The sequence below is a fragment of the Microcaecilia unicolor genome, chromosome 2 (assembly GCF_901765095.1).
Source record: "Microcaecilia unicolor chromosome 2, aMicUni1.1, whole genome shotgun sequence".
Lineage (NCBI taxonomy): Eukaryota > Metazoa > Chordata > Amphibia > Gymnophiona > Siphonopidae > Microcaecilia > Microcaecilia unicolor.
This window is the reverse complement of record NC_044032.1, coordinates 224,635,275-224,652,124: the sequence shown is the minus strand read 5'-3', so window position 1 is coordinate 224,652,124 and position 16,850 is coordinate 224,635,275. Positions and strand designations below refer to the sequence as shown.

Genomic DNA, 16,850 nt, shown 5'->3' with positions numbered 1-16,850 from the left:
AAATCACCCAGACAAAAAAAAAACAACCTAATAAAAAAAGCCCTGATATAATAGTCCCCAACATATTAGTCTATGACAAAACGGCCCACCCACATAATGGCCCCCCCCCCCCCCCCCAATGACAGACTGGCCCACTTACCTATTTTTAATCTGTCCTTTCTGCTATTTTTCACGCATGCGCTGTATTTTGGTGTCGAACGTACACCATGTATAGGGGATGAGATGCCTTAGAAGGAAGGCAAGTTTGAAGGTAGGATGGCGCAGGAGAGGCTGCGAGGTGGCTCGAGATAGGAATTCAGTCAGTTTAGCTTTAGGTGGCTGCAGACGTGTGCAAAGGAAGTAGCATCTGCATCTACTGGGCGTTGAGAGCACTCAGAATAAGCTGGTGGGTTGAGCAGGGACTGTATTTTTTATTATTATTTTTTTATAATTCATGTCCATACTTTTCTCCAGTTCACCTTCTCCATCTGAGCGATGGAAGGGCAGAGCAATCAACTTATAGTCGGACATTAAACAGCCATACTAAAGCAACAACATGATTCTTGGATGTCAATTTAGCTGTATTTTCATGTAATCTTCTTATCTAGTTCTGTTCCTAATTAGCCTCCTCTTGTCTCCATACTGTACATGTTTTTTAAGTGTGAAAACAAGGACTAAGTGTAATATTTCTGGAATTACAACAGCAGCGCTATAATTTGTGTGTTTCTGGCTCTGATTGGAACAGCTCCCAAGCTTTCTATTGGTTTGAAAGAATGATGAAATCAATATTAATTACAATGCAGAGCCCATAGAGCACTCACTTGTGATCTGAGATATTAAACTGTATTATAAGTTAATCTACACTAACTTGGGTGTACAGTGTAATAAAGAGTTTTTGATTTATGCTAACAACATTTTTTGAAATGAATTAAAACATTAAGGGGCCCTTTTACTAACGCGCGCCAAAATGGAGTTACCGCACAGCTATCGTGTGGCCCTTGTGGTAATTTTGCGTGCCCGAAAAATATTTTTTATTTTCTGGTGTGCGTCAGCTATGCACACCAAGTGACATTTGGCACATGTAGGTCATTACCGTGCGGTTACCGCATGAGACTTTACCACTAGGTCAATGGCTGGCGGTAAGGTCTCAGACCCAAAATGGATGCGTGGCAATTTTGATTTTGCTGCAGGTCCATTTTTAGCAAAAATTTTAAAAAGGCCTTTTATACAAGTGCACTGAAAAATGGATTGGTGCGCCCAAAAGCTGTGCCTACACTACCGCAAGCCATTTTTCAACGCACCCTAGTAAAAAGGACCCCTAACACAGTGATGCACAGTAGTGCTAATCATGACCTTATGTACTTATTCTGAGAACACATGGAATTTTGGCCGATTTTAATATACTTTTTATTTTGTGATGGGCTATTTTTGTCAAGGTTTATTTTGTGGGAGAGGCCGTCTTGTTCAAGGCCATATTGTCAAGGGCTATTTTGTTAGAGGCCGATTTGTCAAGAGCTATTTTGTCGGGGCTGTTTTGTCAGGGCTATTTTGACGGGTTGCCAACAGAGCCGGGCGGACTTCTATGGTCTATGTCCCAGAAAGAACAAAGAGAGACCGTGATCAAGTATATAATATCGCACATTCATTGTTGATTTAATCTTGAATTCAGAATGAATGTTGGGCAGACTGGATAGACCATTCAGTCGTCACTTACTTTTTTAATGCTGATTGGCACTGTGGCATTCCCTCAACAGCATTGTTAAACATTTATTCTGTTAAGATAATTTTGGCATCATATTTACAGTATATCACATCAGAACTCTGTTTTAAGAGTGAGCATCTTGATTGACCAGCATCAACAAACAACTTGCTTGATTCACATCAACTTCAATACACTATAACTAGCATCAAAATCCATATGGGCTGTAATTTATTTTTCAACTGAGCTGATTCATTTCACATTTTTGCAACAGGATTGAAGATTTTATCATCCCATCAGTTTGGCAAGGATTATGTTGCACATTGCAAAACGTTGCTTGCAAACACTACCATCATAGATTGTTTTCGTATATAAAACACCTTGATCCCAGATGAAAAAATTAGATTCTGACAGTAAAAATATTTCTATTTTCAGTGGTGCTAAAAAGAAAAAAAAAATCTGGTCTGACACCTATTGAGCTATTTTTCACCTGAAAATAGAGCAAAATGGTATGCAAACATTCTTTGCCTATTTTCAACCAGGTATATATTGGTAAAGAAGCACACTAGAAATTTTTCTCTCAACATTACAATGACAACCTTGGCGGCTAGATATTATCTACCTGAAATCCTTTACTGCTGAAGACCATAAATCCAAACTTTGTCTTAAATTATATCATAGAAAGTTTTTCAGTCTACTTAAGTTTATTTTCAAAGGAAATTTAAGAATGAGAGCTTAAAGAATATAATAATCTTATTCAGCACCAAAAAGTTGCCCGGGTGACTAACCTGCTTATTTTCGAAGGAGAAGGGCGCCCATCTTCCGACACAAATCGGGAGATGGGCGTCCTTCTCCTAAGGTCACCCAAATCGACATAATCGAAAGCCGATTTTGGGCGTCCTCAACTGCTTTCCGTCGCAGGGACGACCAAAGTTCAAGGGGGCGTGTCGGCAGTGTACCAAAGGATGGACGGGGGTGTGGTTAACAGATGGGAGTCCTCGGCCGATAATGGAAAAAAGAAGGGCGTCCCTCATGAGCATTTGGACGACTTTACTTGGTCCATTTTTTTTCACGACCAAGCATCAAAAAGGTGCCCGAAATGACCAGATGACCACCAAAGGGAATCGGGGATGATCTTCCCTGACTTCCCCAGTGGTCACTAACCACCTTCCACCCCGAAAAAAACAACGTCAAAAACTTTAAAAAAAATTTTTTTTAGAGTATGTCCTTTGCTATGCCTCCATCCCTGCGATGGCAGTTGAGGATGTCCAAAATGTGGATGTTTTTGTGAGAAGGACATCCATGCCTTTGCTATGCCTCTGACACCCTCTTTATTCATTTATTTGGATTTTGGATCACAAGTAGCAGCAGTGGGATTTGAACCGGCCACCTCTGGATTGCAAGCCCAGTGCTCTAACCACTAGGCTACTCTACCACTCCTCCACTCCACTCCCTTGAAATTTGGCCATCCCTGTGGAGGGGGCAGTATGCAGGTCCCTGGGGGGGGGGAGGGAGTATGTGTGTGTCAGCGGAGGTATAACAAAGGCATGGATGTCCTTCTTTCAAACATTTTGAACGTCCTCAACTGCCCCCCACAGGGATAGCCAAATTTCAAGGGAGTGGAGTAGAGTAGAGGAGTGGCCTAGTGGTTAGAGCACTGGTCTTGCAATCTAGAGGTGGCCGGTTCAAATCCCACTGCTGCTACTTGTGATCTACAATCCAAATAAATAAATAAAGAGGGTGTTGGAGGCATAGGAAAGGCATGGATGTCCTTCTCACACAAACATCCAAATTTTGGACGTCCTCAACTGCAGTCACTTCCCCTCCTTAGGAAGGAAATCATATGCAAATGAGCTAACAGCGAGCAGCTCATTTGCATGCAATTTCCTTCATGCATGCCCGTTCCTTTCCGGATCGGTAGGAGAAGGGCTTTTTCCATTCTGTTAGTGGGACTACTGCACTACGAATGCTGGCTCCTCCCATGACCAAATGGCTTGGATTTGGTCGTTTCTGAGATGGGCGTCCTCGCTTTCCATTATCGCGGAAAACCGGGGACGATCATCTCTAAGGTCGACATAAATTTCATGATTTGGGCGTCCCCGACCGTATTATCGAAACGAAAGATGGACGTTAATCTTGTTTCGATAATACGGGTTGCCCTGCCCCTTTATGGGGCCGTCCTTAGAGATGGGTGCCTCCGTTCGATTATCCCCCTCTAAATTACAAACCATTGCATACTGTTGTCAAATATAACAAGATGATAAACTTGGGCATTTTTGTTGTATTGCTTTGTATATCTGCAGTGCTGCTTTTTGTCTCTTGTCTACAGTGCACCATTTAGTTTTAGACCTTCTAGAGCATTCATACAAAATTTAGTGAAATTGGACAGTACAAGTACAATTTAAAATTTTTATTCTTCTACAGACCAAATATTGGCTCAGTGGGGATTACAAGATAAGATATCTAGCCATATCTAGAGAGAAACAGAATTATCACCGTTTAACCTGTAAATTTGGCTCAGTAACATCTTCCAAGTTCACAGAGATTTCTTTCAGTTCCTCCACATCGTCACCCATGAAAACCATTTTTAGTACAGGTAGATCTCTTACATCTTCTTCCCTGAGTTCTCCTTTTACTCTTTCCTGATCTAACGGTCCCACAGATTCCCTCGCAGGCTTCCTGCTTCTGATATACCTGAAAAAAATTGTTACTATGAGTTTTTATCTCCGTGCCAAGTTTTCTTCATATTCTTTAGCTTTCTTTATCAGTGCTTTGCATCTGGCTTGACAGTGCTTATATTGCTTCTTATTTTCTTCATTCGGATCCTTTTTCCATTTTTTGAAGGATGTTCTTTTGGCTCTAATAGCCTCTTTCACCTTACCTTTTAACTATTCTGGCTGTCGTTTGCTCTTTTTCCACCTTTGTTAATACTTGGAATACATAGTCTGGGCTTCCATGATGGTATTTCTAAACAACATCCATACCTGATTCAGAGTCCTAATCTTTGCGGCTGAACCTTTCAGCTTATTTGTAACCATTTTTCTTATTTTGTCATAGTTGCCCTTTTGAAAATGAAATGTTGCTACAGTAGATTTCCTTAGTGACTTCACTCCAGATATCAGTTCAGATTTGATCATGTTATGATCATTACCTCTTGTACTATGCCCCGTATTCCACTGAAGATGAGATCAAAATAGCTCCCTCTCTTGTCGGTTCCTGGACCAGTTGCTCCAAGAAGCAGTCATTTATTATATCTAGAAATTTTACCTCTGTAGCATTCCCTGATGTAACATTTATCCAGTCTATATTGGGGTAATTGAAATTGCCATTATAATGTTGCCCAGTTTGCCAGTTTTCCTAATTTCTATAAACATATTTTCATCTTTCCAGTCTGTATCTGCTAATGGTAGTATAGCCCTACCAGTATATTCCTTCCCTTCACACCTGGAATTTCTATCCATAAAGATTCTACCCTGCTATCCGTTTCATGTAGAATGTTTATTTTGTTTGACTCAATTCTCTCTTTAACATATAGTGCAACCCCCCCTCCAATTTGATCCATTCTTATTATTGCGATATACTTTGTACCCTGCTAACACAGAGGGGCATTTATGAAAGGAACTTCCATGTTTTGATATGGACGCCCTTGCAAAACGTCCCGATCTAGGGGCGGGGAAACCCATATATTTGAAACAAGATGGACGTCCATCTTTTGTTTTGAAAATACCGTCAGGGATGTCCAAATCCTTCAATTTGGTCATCCCTAGATTTGGTCGTCCCTAGACTTGGTTGTTTCTGATTTTCGTCAATAATCAAAACCAAGGACATCCATCTCAGAAACGACCAAATGCAAGCCATTTGGTCATGGGAGGAGCCAGCATTTGTAGTGCACTAACATGCCAGGAGACCAACCAGGCACCCTAGGGGGCACTGCAGTGGACTTCATAAATTGCTCCCAGGTACGTAGCTCCCTTACCTTGTTTGCTGAGCTCCCCCCCCCCCCCAACTGTACACCACTACCATAGCCCTTACAGGTGAAGGGGGTTTGTGGTGGGTTTTGGAGGGCTCGCTGTTTCCTCCACAAACATAACAGGTAGGGGGGGATGGGCCTGGGTCCGCCTGCCTGAAGTGCACTGCACCCACTAAAACTGCTCCAGGGACCTGCATACTGCTGTCTTGGACCTGAGTATGACATCTGAGGCTGGCACAAAATATTTTTAAAGATATTTTTTGAGGGTGGAAGGGGGTTAGTGACCACTGGGGGAGTAAGGGGAGGTCATCCCTGATTCTCTTCGGTGGTCATCTGGTCATTTCAGGCACTTTTTGTGCCTTGGTCATAAGAAAAACACGACCAGGTAAAGTCATCCAAGTGTTCGTCAGGGACGTCCTTGTTTCGATTATGGGTCGAGGACGTCCAAGTGTTAGGCACACCCATGTCCTGCCTCCGATACACCCCCTTGAACTTTGGCCATCCCTCCGACGGAAAGCAGTTGCGGACGTCCAAAATCGGGTTTCGATTATACCGACAAGACAACCCTGTGAGAAGGACACCCATCTCAGAAGATGGGCGTCCTTCTCTTTCAAGAATGAGCCCGACAGTGTTCCATTGATTGTCCTCCTTCTACCAGGTCTCTGAAATACCTATTCAATTCAATCAGGTGTTATATACCGCTGATATCCCCTGTTTAGGGTTCAGTGCAGTTTACATCATAAGTGGGATGAGGTTGTTGTTTTTTATTACATTTGTACCCCACGCTTTCCCACTCATGGCAGGCTCAATGTGGCTTACATGGGGTATTGGAGGGTTAAGTGACTTGCCCAGAGTCACAAGGAGCTGCCTGTGCCTGAAGTGGGAATTGAACTCAGTTCCTCAGTTCCCCAGGACCAAAGTCCACCACCCTAACCACTAGGCCAATCTGGTTGGTTAGATACAGTGTTAGAATGTAATAAGTGGGACATTGTGTGAGTACAATTTTGTTGATTAGATACCATATTACAGTACACAGTGCAGTTTACATCATAAGTGGGATGAAGACGTTGCAATATTATGATAGGACATTGTGTGAGTACAATCTGGTTGAATGGTTGGATACCATGATACAGTATTATATCTGTCTCTTCATTAGTGCTATATATGCTCTTGTATCTTATTTTTAAGTCTTCTAGCATTTGTATACAGACTCTTCAAATTGTCTTTTTTCCTTGCATCTACAGGCTGCTTTGAAGATAATGGGGATAACTTGCATCCTTTACTCTGTTCTCTCATTGAACACTCCTGGTTTTCTTTCTCCATTATTGAAACCTCTCTATTGGGATTCCATAAAGATCCTGTTTCAGTAGTATCCTTCAAGGATATTCCACACTTAACCATGCGCTCCTTGGTGACTGTCAGCTTCACCCCTCCCTCCCCAATATTAGTTTAAAAGCTGCTCTATCTCCTGGCTGGGTGTGTCCCAAGGACTGGGTTAAGAACCTCTTATCTACACCCATAGGCATAAATTTGCCTGCTTTGAGGAGGTAGGGGAGCTCAGATTTAGTTGCTGGAGGGGGGTGGGATTGGGACTTTGTCCCCCTCCCTTCAATTTGGCATAGATTAGCTTTTCTCCTACCTCTCCCCCACATGGTTCACCATCTCTCCTCTGTTTACCTCCTTCCCCCAACTAATCCCCTCCAATGGTTCAGCACCTCACCCTCCCTTCATACCTTCACCCCATTCAACTTGTCTTCATTCCCCCTAATGTGGTTCAGCATTTTCCTCACCTCCCTCCAGTAGCTCAGCACTTCATCGTCTCTCCCTCTTCCCCTCTTTATGGTCCTGCCAGGTTGCCTTCATATTACTGAGCTGTGGCAAAGAGTTCAGCAGCACCATGAATGACAAGATACTGATGAGCCTACAGCCTATGTGCTCTTCGAGGCCCTGACATGTCCTGTCCCGCATGGCAACAGGAAGTGTATGTCAGAACCTTGAAGAGCACGTGGCAGGAGGCTTTTTTGGTGCCTTATTCATGTTACTGCTGTCATCGTGATCATGGCTCAGTAATAGGAAGGAGTGCCAGGAGGAAGAATGGTTTGAAGGAAGGTTTAGGACCAGGGCAAGGGGTAGAACAAGAACAAAAAAGGCAACACACTCCTGTGGCAGCAACACCAGCTGCTGCAGGAATTTGGAAACGGGCACCATCTTCTGACATTATGCCTCTCGGCGTTTAGACCATTGCCCCCCCTCCCCAATAACCCCTGTCTACACCTGGCATTTAGCCCCACAAAGAGTTATGGACTAAAGTATATTCACAGTGATATTCAAATAAAGATACCTTTTTGTTGTCTTTTAGGTACACTGTAGTAGGTATTTCTGGAGAAACCAGTGAATCGGTCCCAGTGGGAGAAGTAATTTGTAACAGTGACATCATTGTACTGACACCACAAATCCTTGTGAACAGTCTTAAACATGGGTCGGTTTCATGTCTGTCCATGTTTTCAATGATGATATTTGATGAGTGCCACAACACAACTAAAAATCACCCTTACAATGTTCTAATGTGCAATTATTTGGATTTAAAACTCGGACCAGCTCCACCAAAACTGCCTCAGGTATGGTACCATATACAAATAGAATCACTGAAAAAAAACACCCCTGAATTTTAAAATTACCTGGAAAAGTTGTTTTGCTTTCATATTTGTGTCCCTTTGAATGTATAAATGTTTGGTTGAATAAGTAGATATAAAAGCCTAAGTTATGTGGGATTAGAGGCGTGCAGGGGGCAGTATCAAAAAGTATTTGGATAGCAGCAATATTTAGCCACTCTTTGAATAACTTATCCCTGTAAGTCTGAATGCAGAATTAGTGATTCTAGTTTTGTACAGATAAGAAGTTGAGCCTGTATTTTTAGCAAGCTGAATATATGCATAAAATTATATGGAAATCTTATCTCTCTCTTTTATGGGGTTGCCATCCAACTGAATATTGACCCAGAGTTTATGATGAAGTGTCCAGTCTGCTATGCTTTTCTTATGTTCATCTTTCATTTTAATAGAAGTACCCTGCATTTGCACTTTATTACATTTAATATTCATTAGATCTATTACTCTTATGCATATGAAAGTGGCACCTTATGCCAGCCCCTTAGAGAAAGATGTTCCTTCTTCGGGGGCTCTGAATCATTTTGCCAAGCACAGGAATCCTTGAAACCAGTAGGAGCAGTGAAGGAGTTCTCCCTAGATTTTTGCACTTTTTTATACTGAATGCTGGGGTCATAAGATGATCTTGTAGTTACAGTGTTTACTGTATGTTTAAATTATGTTGAATTATTAAATTAGCCTGCTGCCATTTGTTTCTGTTTGGAGTTTTATGCATTGGCGGTGTTCTTTTATTACTCAAGAAATCAAATTGTGAATTTAGAGCTATGCTATGAGAGTGACATATTGAGAGCTATGTATTTAGAGAAAGTAGTTCTTAATTAAAGGAAATATGTAAAGAGTTCTCTTACCCAGGGGTAAGCAGTGGCTTTCCTAAGTCTGTAATTAATAATGGTTCCTTGACTTTTCCTCCAGGAACTTTTCTAACCCCCTTTGAAATCCTACTGTGCTCTCATTTCCACCCTGAAAAATCACCAGATAGGTTTTTCAGCATATTTGTAATTTTTTTTTTTTTTTTCTTAGGTTTTTGGCACTGCAGTGATCTGCATCATCCCTGGATTTATTGAGTGGCATAGGTTGATTGTTCTCTCACTCGGTTGTTCAATTTTGTTGTGGCATTTTTCACCCAGTGTCCCCAAAACAGAGGCCTCCCAGTGTCTTCAGGAAGTGCAGATAGTGCAGCAAGATGTCTGTGCTTGTTGTATAGTTCTGTACATGACATCTCTAGTTATGCCGTCTGTCAGAGAATGGCACCATTGGGCCTTCCATCAAGATCACAATGTTAGGCTCTTTGGTACCTATATCTGTCTCAAGTGCATCAGCACTGGATGTGTTAACTCAAAGGACCACGGAGCTGCAGCAGATATTAGAGACACATCAACATTGAGTGCATTGGTCAACTTCAATTAATATGAGCCATCAAAAACGGTCATTGTCCAAACCCTGCCCAGAAACATTATTGGATTCCATTCCTTCAGTACCAGCATTAGGGGATGCTAAGTGAAGGTAAAGAAATATCAGCATCCAACCCCACTGACACACAATGTGAGGAGAAAGAGCCTTGAAAGGCAGGAGCATCTATATTATATATAGCCCTAATGTTTGTTAGCTATTGAGGGGGGGGCAATTTTCACACTGTCTGCTTTGCTGCATAGTTTGCGGGTACTTTGGGTACGTTTTACCAGTGGATATGACATCAGATTTTAAAATGAAAGCATGTACATAATTATATGTTTTTATGCCCTTAGACTTTTGCACTTGCTTTTTTGTGCAGGTAGATTTTACTTGGAAAATAATGCATGCAGATTTGAAAATGTAAACTGTGCATCATTTTCCAATCCCCCATGCATAGTTTTTAGTGTGATTGAAAGAGGGTAATTTTCAATATTCATGCTTTTAAGATGAAAGAAAGAAGACAATTTTCAGAGGGCCAATTAATGTGTATAATTCATTATTTCTCCGAGGACAAGCAGGCTGCTTGTTCTCACTGATGGGTGACGTCCACGGCAGCCCCTCCAATCGGAAACTTCACTAGCAAAGTCCTTTGCTAGCCCTCGCACGCCCGCGCGCACCGCGCATGCGCGGCCGTCTTCCCGCCCGAAACCGGCTCGAGCCGGCCAGTCTTCTTTTGTCCGCACTCGGTACGGTCGTGTTTTCGCCGTGTCGAGCCCCGGAAAGTCGACCTCGCGCGTCCAAATTATTTTTGAGCGTGTTTTTTCCTTCGGGAAAGCTTTGTTTAAGTCGGGAAGTGCTCCGGAAACCCTCCGCCAGGTTTCGTGTCAATCCTCCCCGTACTTCCAGCTTTTTGCCCCGGTAAGTTTTCTTTCGTCGTCGGGGTAGGCCTCTTTTCGGCCTCGGTCGAGATTTTTTCTCCCTCTAAATTTTTGGTGCTTCAAATTTCGCCATTTCGGCTTTTGATTTCGCCGGCGTGATTTTTCCGCCCATGACATCGAAGCCTTCCAGCGGCTTCAAGAAGTGCACCCAGTGCGCCCGGGTTATCTCGCTCACTGATCGACACTCGTCGTGTCTTCAGTGTCTGGGGGCCGAGCACCGCCCTCAGAACTGCAGTCTGTGTTCCCTGCTTCAAAGGCGGACTCAGGTAGCGAGACTAACCCAGTGGAACGTGTTGTTCTCGGGCTCTTCGTCGGCATCGGCACCGGGATCTTCGAGTGCATCGACGTCGTCAGCGTCCAGACCATCTTCCTCGGCCGCCCCTGCATCGAGTGCATCGAGGCATCGGGCCTCTGCATCGGCGCCGAGACATCGGATAGCTGCATCGACGTCGGTGGTACCAGGACCTCGTCTGCTGATGTCGTCGGACGGTGGTGCATCGGGTGGAGTGCAGGTGAGGGCTGTCCATTCCCCTGCTGGTGGCGGTGAGCCCTCGGGTGGGTCTCCTCCTACCCTGAGGGCTCCTGCGGTACAGCCCCCCCCCCCGAGATCGACCTTCTTCAGTCTCGGCCCCGAGGAAGCGACGGATGGATTCGACGTCCTCCTCGTCGGTGCCGGGGAGCTCCGGTGACATGCTTCGGAAGAAATCGAAGAAGCATCGACACCGGTCTCCTCCCCGTGTCGGCACCGAGAGCTCTGGGTCGCCGAGGGATTCGGCACCCAGCAGGCATCGGCACCGAGAGGACCGCTCACCCTCTGTTCAGGAGGTGTCGATGCGCTCCGCTCTGGACAGCCCGGAACAGCCTCCACGCCCGGAACAGGTACTGACGTCGACGCCTGCATCGACCTCCATGCCTTTCTCTGCAGCCGCTCTGAACGAGAGCCTCCGGGCCGTTCTCCCAGAGATTCTGGGGGAGCTGTTGCGCCCTACCCCTCCGGTACCGGCGGTGCTTGCGCCTCCGGTACCGTCGAGCGTGGCGCCGGCTGGCCCATCGCCCGGGGTGAGGTCCCCGACGTCGGTACCGCGTGCGGTGCCGACTGCGGCCACCTCCCAGGAAGGCTCCCCGACTACGTCGGCGGAGGGAGCTTCGCCGATGCGGGCGAGGGAGTCTACCTCTCGACGCCCCCATCGTGGACGTGGCTCCACGGAGTCGAGCCGGGCGCGGTTGCAGACGCAGGTCCGTGAACTTGTGTCTGACACCGAGGGTGAGGCCTCGTGGGAAGAAGAAGAAGATCCCAGATATTTCTCTGACGAGGAGTCTGAGGGTCTTCCTTCTGATCCCACTCCCTCTCCTGAAAGACAGCTTTCTCCTCCCGAGAGTCTGTCTTTTGCTTCCTTTGTCCGGGAGATGTCTACGGCCATCCCCTTCCCGGTGGTTGTGGAGGACGAGCCCAGGGCTGAAATGTTTGAGCTCCTGGACTATCCTTCTCCACCTAAGGAAGCGTCCACGGTTCCCTTGCATCATGTCCTAAAAAGACATTGCTTGCGAACTGGACGAAACCGCTAACTAATCCCCACATCCCCAAGAAGATCGAGTCCCAGTACCGGATCCATGGGGACCCAGAGCTGATGCGCACCCAGTTGCCTCACGACTCTGGAGTTGTGGATCTGGCCCTAAAGAAGGCTAAGAGTTCTAGAGAGCATGCTTCGGCGCCCCCGGGCAAAGACTCTAGAACCTTAGACTCCTTTGGGAGGAAGGCCTACCATTCCTCTATGCTCGTGGCCAAAATTCAGTCTTACCAGCTCTACACGAGCATACACATGCGGAATAATGTGCGGCAGTTGGCGGGCTTGGTTGATGCTCTTCCCCCTGAGCAAGCCAAGCCTTTTCAGGAGGTGGTCAGGCAGCTGAAGGCGTGCAGAAAATTCCTGGCCAGAGGAGTTTATGACACTTTTGATGTTGCGTCCAGGGCCGCTGCTCAAGGTGTGGTGATGTGCAGGCTCTCATGGCTGCGTGCCGCCGACCTGGAGAATAGACTCCAGCAGCGGATTGCGGACTCGCCTTGCCGTGCGGATAACATTTTTGGCGAAAAAGTCGAACAGGTGGTAGAGTCTCTCCACCAGCGGGACACCGCATTCGACAAGTTCGCCCGCCGGCAGCCTTCAGCTTCTACCTCTACAGGTAGACGATTTTTCGGGGGAAGGAAGACTGTTCCCTATACTTCTGGCAAGCGTAGGTACAATCCTCCTTCCCGACAGCCTGTGGCCCAGGCTAAGCCCCAGCGCGCTCGCTCTCGTCAGCAGCGTGCGCCTCAGCAAGGCCCCGCGGCTCCCCAGCAGAAGCAAGGGGCGAGCTTTTGACTGGCTCCAGCAGAGCATAGCCGACATCCAAGTGTCAGTGCCGGGCGACCTGCCAGTCGGAGGGAGGTTGAAAGCTTTTCACCAAAGGTGGCCTCTCATAACCTCCGATCAGTGGGTTCTCCAAATAGTCCGGCAAGGATACACCCTCAATTTGGCCTCAAAACCTCCAAATTGTCCACCGGGAGCTCAGTCCTACAGCTTCCAGCACAAGCAGGTACTTGCAGAGGAACTCTCCGCCCTTCTCAGCGCCAATGCGGTCGAGCCCGTGCCATCCGGGCAAGAAGGGCTGGGATTCTATTCCAGGTACTTCCTTGTGGAAAAGAAAACAGGGGGGATGCGTCCCATCCTAGACCTAAGGGCCCTGAACAAATATCTCGTAAAAGAAAAGTTCAGGATGCTTTCCCTGGGCACCCTTCTCCCCATGATTCAGCAAAACGATTGGCTATGCTCTCTGGACTTGAAGGATGCCTACACACACATCCCGATACTGCCAGCTCACAGACAGTATCTGCGATTTCAGCTGGGCACACGCCACTTCCAGTACTGTGTGCTACCCTTTGGGCTCGCCTCTGCGCCCAGGGTGTTCACAAAGTGCCTAGCTGTGGTAGCAGCGGCGCTTCGCAGGCTGGGGTGCACGTGTTCCCATATCTCGACGATTGGCTGGTGAAGAACACATCCGAGGCAGGAGCCCTGCAGTCCATGCAGATGACTATTCGCCTCCTGGAGCTACTGGGGTTTGTGATAAATTACCCAAAGTCCCATCTTCTCCCAGTGCAGAAACTCGAATTCATCGGAGCCCTGCTGGATTCTCGGACGGCTCGCGCCTATCTCCCAGAGACGAGGGCCAACAACCTGTTGTCCCTCGTCTCACGGGTGCGAGCGTCCCAGCAGATCACAGCTCGGCAGATGTTGAGATTGCTCGGCCATATGGCCTCCACAGTTCATGTGACTCCCATGGCCCGCCTTCACATGAGATCTGCTCAATGGACCCTAGCCTCCCAGTGGTATCAGGCCGCTGGGGGTCTAGAGGACGTGATCCACCTGTCCACGAGTTTTCTCGAATCCCTGTTGTGGTGGACGATTTGCTCCAATTTGACTCTGGGACGTCCCTTCCAAATTCCTCAGCCACAAAAAGTGCTGACCACGGATGCGTCTCTCCTGGGATGGGGGGCTCATGTCGATGGGCTTCACACCCAAGGAAGGTGGTCCCTCCAAGAACGCGATCTACAGATCAATCTTCTGGAGTTGCGAGCGATCTGGAACGCTCTGAAGGCTTTCAGAGATCGGCTGTCCCACCAAATTATCCAAATTCAGACAGACAATCAGGTTGCCATGTACTATGTCAACAAGCAGGGGGGCACCGGATCTCGACCCCTGTGTCAGGAAGCCGTCAGCATGTGGCTCTGGGCTCGCCGTCAAGGCATGGTGCTCCAAGCCACATATCTGGCAGGCGTAAACAACAGTCTGGCCGACAGGTTGAGCAGGATTATGCAACCTCACGAGTGGTCGCTCAATTCCCGTGTGGTGCGACAGATCTTCCAGGCGTGGGGCACCCCCCTGGTGGATCTCTTCGCATCTCAAGTGAACCACAAGATCCCTCAGTTCTGTTCCAGGCTTCAGGCCCACGGCAGACTGGCGTCGGATGCCTTCCTCCTGGATTGGGGGGAAGGTCTGCTGTATGCTTATCCTCCCATCCCTCTGGTGGGGAAGACTTTGTTGAAACTCAAGCAAGACCGAGGCACCATGATTCTGATTGCTCCTTTTTGGCCGCGTCAGATCTGGTTCCCTCTTCTTCTGGAGTTATCCTCCGAAGAACCGTGGAGATTGGAGTGTTTTCCGACCCTCATCACGCAGGACGAGGGGGCTCTTCTGCATCCCAACCTCCAGTCTCTGGCTCTCACGGCCTGGATGTTGAGGGCGTAGACTTTGCCTCTTTGGGTCTGACGGAGGGTGTCTCCCGCATCTTGCTTGCTTCCAGGAAAGACTCCACTAAGAGAAGTTACTTCTTTCATTGGAGGAGGTTTGCCGTCTGGTGTGACAGCAAGGCCCTAGATCCCCGCTCTTGTCCTACACAGACCCTGCTTGAATACCTTCTGCACTTGTCTGAGTCTGGTCTGAAGACCAACTCCGTAAGGGTTCACCTTAGTGCAATCAGTGCATACCATTACCAAGTGGAAGGTAAGCCGATCTCAGGACAGCCTTTAGTTGTTCGCTTCATGAGAGGTTTGCTTTTGTCAAAGCCCCCTGTCAAGCCTCCTACAGTGTCATGGGATCTCAATGTCGTTCTCACCCAGCTGATGAAACCTCCTTTTGAGCCACTGAATTCCTGCCATCCGAAGTACTTGACCTGGAAGGTCATTTTCTTGGTGGCAGTTACTTCGGCTCGTAGAGTCAGTGAGCTTCAGGCCCTGGTAGCCCAGGCCCCTTACACCAAATTTCATCACAACAGAGTAGTCCTCCGCACTCACCCTAAGTTTCTGCCAAAGGTCGTGTCGGAGTTCCATCTGAACCAGTCAATTGTCTTGCCAACATTCTTTCCCCGTCCTCATTCCTGCCCTGCTGAACGTCAGCTGCACACATTGGACTGCAAGAGAGCATTGGCCTTCTACCTGGAGCGGACACAGCCCCACAGACAGTCCGCCCAATTGTTTGTTTCTTTTGATCCCAATAGGAGGGGAGTGGCTGTAGGGAAACGCACCATATCCAATTGGCTAGCAGATTGCATTTCCTTCACTTACGCCCAGGCGGGGCTGGCTCTTGAGGGTCATGTCACGGCTCATAATGTTCGAGCCATGGCTGCGTCGGTAGCCCACTTGAAGTCAGCCTCCATTGAAGAAATTTGCAAAGCTGCGACGTGGTCATCTGTCCACACATTCACATCTCATTACTGCCTGCAGCAGGATACCCGACGCGACAGTCGGTTCGGGCAGTCAGTTCTTCAGAACCTGTTTGGGCTTTAGGATCCAACTCCACCCCCCGAGGGCCCTGTTTGTTCTGTTCCAGGCTACACTCTCAGTTAGTTGGTAAATTTTTTAGGTCAATCTCAGTTATGTCCTCGCCGTTGCGAGGCCCAATTGACCAATGTTGTTGTTTTGAGTGAGCCTGGGGGCTAGGGATACCCCATCAGTGAGAACAAGCAGCCTGCTTGTCCTCGGAGAAAGCGAATGCTACATACCTGTAGAGGGTATTCTCCGAGGACAGCAGGCTGATTGTTCTCACCAACCCGCCCGCCTCCCCTTTGGAGTTGTGTCTTCCCTTGAAGTGTATTGTCTTGCTACATACTGGACTGGCCGGCTCGAGCCGGTTTCGGGCGGGAAGACGGCCGCGCATGCGCGGTGCGCGCGGGCGCGCGAGGGCTAGCAAAGGACTTTGCTAGTGAAGTTTCCGATTGGAGGGGCTGCCGTGGACGTCACCCATCAGTGAGAACAATCAGCCTGCTGTCCTCGGAGAATACCCTCTACAGGTATGTAGCATTCGCTTTATCCACAATAAGCTGTTTTGAAAATTGCATTCTAAATGTCATTGCCTTATGGAAGTATTGTTTTCTATCGTAACCAGATACTGTTTTTTAAATTCATACATAGATAATTGGACTGACAGCTTCAGTTGGTGTGGGTAAATCCAGGAACCTCAATGAAACAAAGGATTACATTTGCAGGCTGGGCGCTAGCCTAGATACACATGTTATATCGACAGTCAGAGAAAATGTGGAAGATTTGGAGAAATATGTATGCAAGCCAAATAAATGTAATGCTGCTTACTTTTCTAAATATATAGTGTGTCCGAAATGTAGTTTGAATGCCTGTCTGTGCTTGGGAAGACAGAACATGGTGTTGGAATATATGG

General features: G+C 47.2%; 1 protein-coding gene across 1 annotated transcript in view; it reads left to right on the top strand.

Annotated features, from left to right (window-relative positions):
• DDX58 (DExD/H-box helicase 58) overlaps positions 1-16,850 on the top strand; it is a 103,091-nt gene that overhangs the window by 46,087 nt on the left and 40,154 nt on the right. The window contains exons 9-10 of the mRNA XM_030193733.1: positions 8,008-8,266; positions 16,589-16,751. Coding sequence (XP_030049593.1) covers positions 8,008-8,266; positions 16,589-16,751 — 422 coding nt within the window. The remainder of the gene's footprint in view (positions 1-8,007; positions 8,267-16,588; positions 16,752-16,850) is intronic.